The 7975-nt window shown below is 35.9% G+C and overlaps 1 protein-coding gene across 1 annotated transcript; it reads left to right on the top strand.

Moving 5' to 3' along the window:
- On the top strand, positions 1-1051 carry LOC125369310. Its single transcript, XM_048371328.1, has 2 exons — positions 1-753; positions 872-1051. Exons 1-2 carry the CDS (start codon positions 1-3, stop codon positions 1049-1051), a joined length of 933 nt encoding a protein of 310 aa, XP_048227285.1.
- The last annotated feature ends 6924 nt before the right edge of the window (positions 1052-7975 follow it).

The raw sequence follows: 7975 nt of genomic DNA, 5'->3' as shown, positions 1-7975 counted from the left end.
ATGACTTTACCTAGCAATACAGAATCCAACTCGAGAGAGCATGTGAACGCAATCACTTTGCAGTCAGGTAAGTATATTCTTGGTTCTTCTCTTGTTTCTAATAATGATATTGATGTGCAGGTAGATTCAACCAGAAAGGTTGAAGATAACAAGGCAAAGAAACTAGAGAAGAAAGAGGCAAAGAAGATTCCACTAAAGGAATACCAGTCCAAAATTCTTGATGTATTTAAACAACTGCACATAAACTTACCTTTTGTTGAAGCTATTTTGCAAATGCCTAGATATGCGAAGTTCTTAAAGGAGATCCTTAGCAACAAAAGGAAGTTTGAGGACTTTGCATCCATGACACTAAATGAGGAGTGTTCGGCAATTTTCCAGAACAAGTTACTGGAAAAGAAACATGATCCAAGGAGTTTTATTGTCCCTTGTGTTATAGGTGACTTAACAATTAGTGATGCTTTAGCTGATTTAGGAGCTAGCATTAATGTAATGCCCTACAACCTGTTTGCTAAGTTGGGGCTGGTAGAGACAAAACCTACTAGGATGAGTATACAACTAGCTGGTACGTCAATTAAGTATCCCAGGGGTGTTGTAGAGAATGTGCTTGTTAAGGTGGATAAATTCATATTTCCTATTGACTTTGTAAGCTTAGACAAGGATGGTGAGAGTAGTGTACCTTTGATTCTAGGTAGACCTTTCCTTGCAACATATAGGGCAATTATAGATGTTTGTGATGGAAAGCTTGAACTTAGGGTAGGGGATCAAACTATTACCTTTGACTTGAATAATTCTATGAAATAGTCTTTAGATTATTGATGATGTTATGTATTCTATTAATGTACTTGATAATGTTGTTGAGACATAGTTGTAGGAAATGTTGGTTGAAGACCCTCTACAAGTTACTTTGCTAATGGAAGATGAGCATGAGCAGTCAAATGAGAAAGTATTGGAGCATCTTGAATTTTTGTTAGCAAATGAGCTAAGCAAAGAGGATAAAAAGTTTGTTGTAATTGATAGGGTAGGTGTGCAGAAGTTGAGCCCATCAATTTAGGAACCACCAGTTCTTGAGTTAAAAGAGCTCCCAAAGCATATCTACTGTGCATATCGAGACAAAGACAATAGTTTGCCTGACATTTCAGCAGCAGACTTGACACCCGAGGTCAAGGAGATGACATTGCCCTCTTTAAGGTAGTACCAAAAGGCATTTGCTTGGAAGAATGCTGACATTCCAAGGATTAGCCACACTTATTGCTCACCCAAGATTCTTATGGACGACATCCATAACCTGGCAGTTCAACCGCAGCGCAACTTAAACCCGCACATGAAGAGAGTGGTCAATAAGTCCAGCTAAATGACTCGGGAAAAAAAAGCGCTTTAGGAGGCACCCCAACTTTTATTTTATGTTTTTGACATTTTGATCATTGGTTTTGGAATATTTTCTTAGTTTTAGTCTTCATTTTCATTTAATTTTTTAGTTTTATATGCCATTTGAGTGTTTTGTTCATATTTTTTATTTCTTCTTTTCTGCCTTTGGATTGCCCTATTGCTACTGTATTTTTATGTTTGAACTTGCTGGATTATGAGCTGGTTTGGTGAATTAGTCAAAAAAATTATGCTGCTGAATTGGAAATTGACTAATGCAATTGTGCTTAGAATGCATAATGCAAATGTTATGCTGTTGTGATGTTGTGTTATGCTGCTGGCATATTCCGCTTTATCATTTTGTTGTCTCGCTATACTGAAATGTGTTGAGATTGCATAATGTATATGTGCTTAAAATGTTAAATTTCTATTATATTGCTGTTAAACTGCTGCTATTATTGTATTTTGACTTTGCTGACTTTGGCGAGTATTTTCCACCTTTAGCAGCCGATAATGCACCTCCTCTAGTACAACCACCACTACCACCAGCTGATGCACCACCACCGCCACCAGCTTAGCAGGATGACTAGGGCAGTATTTCTTCATATTTATCTCTTTTTCCTTTTGTAATTATTATGTTGCTTCCCAACTCCTTTACATAATGCGGACAGTGTATCCTTCAAGTGTGGGGTGGGTAAGCTGTTGTTTTGGCTTTTCTATTTTTTCTTAATGCTTTTCGATTGTTGTTTATTGTATTATTGATGATGTATATTTAGGATACTTAGGATATTTATTAGCTGTTTGTTTATCTTCGAAAGATTGATAGTTATGATTATGACCATGTGATTTTTATTCCTTATTGTTTGTTGCTTTTGGAATATTATAGAGGAAATTTTTAGTTTATTATAACGGCTGGGTTAAACCAGTGTTACTTGACCATTTTTTAAGTTAGTTCATTTGAATTTGATTAGTTGTTCTGTTTTGTGTATGAATTGATTAAATGATGATTTGATTGATGATATTTGGACTTCTTATGCAAATGTACACACTTAAATTGTGATTTTTTAAACCTAATTGAGCATATATCATAAATGCTCCTTTTTTCTTATTTGAATGTGCATTGTGTTCTTATTTCTAGGACTTGCTTGGTAATGCTTGTTGAGGTCACATGAATAATCAAATGTTATGAAATGATAAGGGCACTTAAGATTCACCATTATAGTCAAAAGCCAACATATGAATGTTTTCCATTACTTAGTCAAGTTTGAGACTATCCACTTTCTTTATTTTTACCATTTTGCTTTATCATCACATTTTGTTAGCCTTTCATTTATTGATTCCTACCCTATTTCTAGAATTTTTGCAATATGTTCATTGAGTTGTTGGATAAAATACCGGTTTTATTTGTACTTTGAACTTAATAAGTCCTTTAAAAATTTGGTTTAGATGCTCCCTTCAATCCAAAGTAATTTTATTCTATTGTTTCTTCTTATGCAAAAAAAAAAAAACAGACAAACAACCAGTTTTTTATTGAGTATTCATTCATTTTTTTACTTTTTAAGCATCCTGTTTTAGAGACTTGGGAACTATAGTGAATTTAATTATCTTTTTTTGGCATTTAGTCGTTTTTGAGCTGAAATTGTAGGTAAGGCATTGCAAAAGTCCATAAATTATTCACACCTCACTTCCAAATTTCCATACCTAAACCTAAGCCCCATTATAACCCTTGTAAAGACCCTTTGATTGTGATATTTGATTGTTTGTAGTAGTGGAGATGGGATTATGAGCAATTCTATGGTAAGTAAGTTGAATATAATTTCTTTGAGGGATTAATGGCTACCTTTAAACATCGAATTCATAGAGTGATCCCTTGTGAGGCATATGGTTTCTTCAATATTTGATGTTGAATGTATTATTTAATTTTTTTTCATACGCTAACATGATAATTACTCTTATTTAAATTGCGAGTTTAGTTTTTGGTTGAGTTTCATTTTGAGATAGATTGAATGTTGCTTAATTGTAATCCAAGGCATTAATTTTAAGGAGTGTTGATTACATGTTTATAATCTAAATTGTTGATTACTTGAGGACAAGCAAAAGCATAAGTGTAGGGTGATTTGATATTCTTGATATTACACATGTTTGAATGCATGATTTTGAGTTTCTTTTACGGTACATTATGTGTTTTTGTATTAGAATCACCATGTTTTAGTTTCTTTGTGTCTCAGGTGTTTTCCTAAGTACATCATCAAAGTTAGAGAGAAATTGGACAAAACTCGAGAAGAAACGGGCGAACAAGGCGTGTTAGACTATTCAACACGCCTGTGTTGAGAAGCATGGTTAGGGTCAGAGGGCGTGCTGAAATTCCTTACCCATGGTGAGAAGAAAAATTTACAATACAGTTCTAGAGAGTAACACAGCTTAGGAGCATGACTGTGCTGAGCAGCACGGCCCAAATCCAAGTTGTGCTTAAAGAAGGCCAACTGTATAATTTAGCCCAACACGGCATTGATCTAGAACGTGTGATACGAACTCGAACTAGATACGTTCAAACACCAAGATAAGTAATGGTGAGAAAATCAAACTGATAAACGCTCTCCCTATTTAAGAGGAAGCACCCTTACCAATAAGTTCGAATTTGTCGCCCTAAAATCTAACTTGAAAGTTTGCAATTGATTATGGAACTAACAAACATAGCAATAGAACTACTAAGCCCTTTAGTTATAAATAGATGAAGAATGTTCAAACAACCCAAGAAACTAATAAAAAGTTAATTGATTGATCAAACATGTAGATGTGAAACTAAATCAAACAAGTTAATTTAATCTCAGGAAATTCAATAAGGAGCACCTTAAGGAATAAGAGCTAACAACTCAAATAAAACTTTATTTAGAAATATATATTGATTTTCTTGTTTTAGCCGAAAAACATAGCTGTATTTATAGAGCTTTGAAATAATTCTAAACCCTAAAAGGACTAAGAGATAAGGAATCAAAATCAAACCCTAAAAGACTCCTAATATGTGGCTAATCTTATCCCTATAAGGAAGGATAAGATAAAGAGTAATCTAACCCTAATTAAAATCCTAAATTCATGGGAGGAAGTTCTCTTTATCCAATACTTCCAAAAATAGAGGAAATTAAACCGGGTCCATTACGAATGTTTTCTTGAAAAATTCGAAGCTCTTTTTGTAGGCAGCTTATATATTGTAAGGCGTGGTCACGCCTTATGGATGTTGAGCTTCTGCCCCCTTTCTATGCAGCTCACAGGTTGTAAGGCGTGGTCATGCCTTATGGAAGTTGAGCTTCTGCCCCCTTTGGTCATTAATAGCAATTAATGTTACTATCTTCAAGGCATTGTTATCATCACCAAACACCAAAAGCATCAAAAGCACCATCATTAGCCATCTTCAAAACATGCTCCAAGTAAGGATTCAAGGCTTGTTTGAACTTCTTACTCCTTGCTTGTGTCATTGGTCCTCCATAGGCTAGTGGATCCATGCTAGTTGACTTAGATGCATCCTTGGTTGCATCATTCCCCCCCTCTTTGAAAGGATTCGACCTCGAATCAACGCCTTCATCAAAATCAATAGGAAACAAATCAGCAACATTAAAAGTAGCACTAACATTATACTCACCAGGTAAGTCAACTTTGTATGCATTATCATTGATGCGCTCTATTACTTCAAATGGACCATCACCACGTGGCATCAACTTTGATTCCTTTGGCTGGGAAACCTTTCCTTCCTGAAGTGCACCCAAACCTAATCACCAACTTCAAATACCAACCTTCTGCGGCCCTTATTGCGTTGTTTGGTGATTTGTTCATTGCATCTTTCCAAGTTTGCACGCACTTGTTCATGCAACTTCAACACAAATTCAGCCTTCTTTGCACCATCTAAATTCACTTGTTCACTCAAAGGTAAAGCAATCAAATCTAAAGGACTCAAAGGAATAAAGCCATAAACAATCTCAAATGGGCAAAATTGAGTAGAAGAATGCATACTACGATTATATGCAAATTCAACATGCAGCAAACAATCTTCCCATATTCTCAAGTTTTGTTTAACCATGGTCCTCAGTAATTGTGACAAAGTTCTATTCACTACCTCGGTTTGACCATCAGTTTGGGGATGACATGTAGTAGAAAAAAGCAATTTAGTTCCCAATTTACCCCATAAGGTCTTCCAAAAATAACTCAAAACTTAGTGTCCCTATCACTAACAATAGTTCTAGGCATACCATGTAAACGTACAATTTCTCTAAAGAACAATTCAGCAACATGTTGTGCATCATCGGTTTTCCTACATGCAATAAAGTGTGACATCTTTGAAAACCTATCCACCACAACAAAAATACTATGATGCCCATGCTTAGACCTAGGTAATCCAAGCACAAAATCCATAGATATGTCAATCCAAGGAGAATCAGGTATGGGCAAAGGCATGTACAACCCATTAGGTTGTGATTTAGACTTAGCTTGCTTGCATATAATACAGTTAGCACGTAATCTATTTACATCAGATTTCATCTTAGGCCAATAGGAATGATCATGCAGAACATCTAAAGTCTTTTGAACACCAAAGTGTCCCATCAAACCACCTTCATGTGACTCTCTCACAAGCAATTCACGCATAGAACACATAGGAATGCATAGACATTTTTCTTTGAACAAAAATCCATCATGTCTATAAAATTCATCAATAGCACCATGTTCACAAGTATGAAAAATAGAGCCAAAATTGTGGTCATCAACATACAAGTCTTTGATATACTCAAAACCAAGCAATTTTGTTTCTAAAGAAGCAAGTAAAGCATACCTTCTAGATAGTGCATCGACAACTACATTTTCTTTACCTTGCTTGTACTTAATGACATAGGGAAACGCTTCAATGAATTCACTCCATTTAGCATGGCGCTTATTCAACTTGTTCTGTCCCTTCAAGTGCTTTAATGCTTCATGATCCGTGTGAATTACAAACTCCTTAGGTAGCAAATAATGCTGCCAAACATTGAGTGCATGCACAAGAGCATACAATTCCTTGTCATAAGTTGGATACTTCAAGCTAGCTCCATTCAACTTTTCACTAAAATAGGCTATTGGCTTCCCATCTTGCATTAAAATAGCTCCAATACCTACACCAGAAGCATCACAATCAATTTCAAAAGTTTTGGAAAAATTCGGAAGTGAAAGAATGGGAGATGAAGTAAGTTTGTCCTTTAGCATATTAAATGCTTTTTCTTGTTGTTCTCCCCAATGAAACTTTACGTTCTTCTTTACAAGCTCGTTGAGTGGTGCGGCAAGTGTACTGAAGTCCATGACAAACCTCCTATAGAAGCTTGCAAGCCCATGAAAGCTCCTTACGTCACTAACATTCTTTGGTGTTGGCCACTCCTTAATTGCTTTCACCTTGTCTTCATCAACTTGAATTCCATTTGCACTAACAACAAAACCAAGAAACACAAGTTTGTTTGTGCAAAAGTCACACTTAGCAAGGTTAGCATATAAAGAATTCTCACACAAGACCATCAACACCATCCGAACATGTTCAACATGCTCACTCAAGCTCTTACTATAAATCAAAATATCATCAAAGTATACTACCATAAATTTTCCAATATATGCACGCAAAACATGGTTCATTAGCCTCATAAAAGTACTTGGTGCGTTAGTTAAGCCAAAAGGCATGTCCAACCACTCATACAAACCAAATTTAGTTTTGAATGTTGTTCTCCACTCATTACCTATATTCATTCTAATTTGGTGACAGCCACTTCTCAAATCAATTTTAGTAAAGATAACACTTCTATGCAATTCATCTAACATATCATCTAACCTAGGAATAGGATGACGATATTTAATAGTAATCTTGTTAATTGCACCACAATCAACACACATACGCCAAGACCCATCTTTCTTAAGGACTAACAAAACAGGAACAACACATGGGCTAAGACTTTCCCTAACATAACCTTTACTTAATAGTTCCTCAACTTGGCATTGCAGCACTTTGGTCTCCTCGGGATTGACTCTATAGGCTGGTCTATTTGGAATGGATGACCCCGGCACAAAGTCAATTTGGTGCTCTATCCCCCTTAGTGGTGGCAACCCACTAGGTAACTCCTCGGGAAACACATCGTCATATTCCTGCAAAACACTTACAAACACACTAGGAAGAGGAGAGTTAAGATTATTAGTGTTAAATAAAGTTTCCCTGTACATAAGTACAAGTACTTGCCTATTTTCACTGAAAGCCTTTCTCATGTCTCGCTCTCTAACTAGAAAACTCACTTTTCTCTCACTTGCCTCCCCTTTTTCTTGCGCCTTACTCGTTCTTTTGCTCTCATTCTTGTGCAAACCCTCAATAAACTCTCCTTTTACCACTCTTTGCTCTTGCCCCTCATTATTTTCCACACAATTCCCCTTTTGCTTGTGCACCTTTTCTTTTTCATGTGCACTCTCACACTTCCTTTCTTCTTTCTCATATGCTTCCATTCGGTCCATTATAACTTTTTGTAATTCACAAACTTCTTTAGGACTTAATGGTGCCAAAACATACAGTTTTCCATCCATTACAAGAGAGTAAGCATTGGTTTGACCATTATGAATTACA

The sequence above is a fragment of the Ricinus communis genome, chromosome 2, assembly GCF_019578655.1.
Source record: "Ricinus communis isolate WT05 ecotype wild-type chromosome 2, ASM1957865v1, whole genome shotgun sequence".
NCBI classification, from domain to species: domain Eukaryota; kingdom Viridiplantae; phylum Streptophyta; class Magnoliopsida; order Malpighiales; family Euphorbiaceae; genus Ricinus; species Ricinus communis.
Note: the sequence above shows the minus strand (reverse complement) of the source record. Positions and strands in the feature narration are given on the sequence as shown.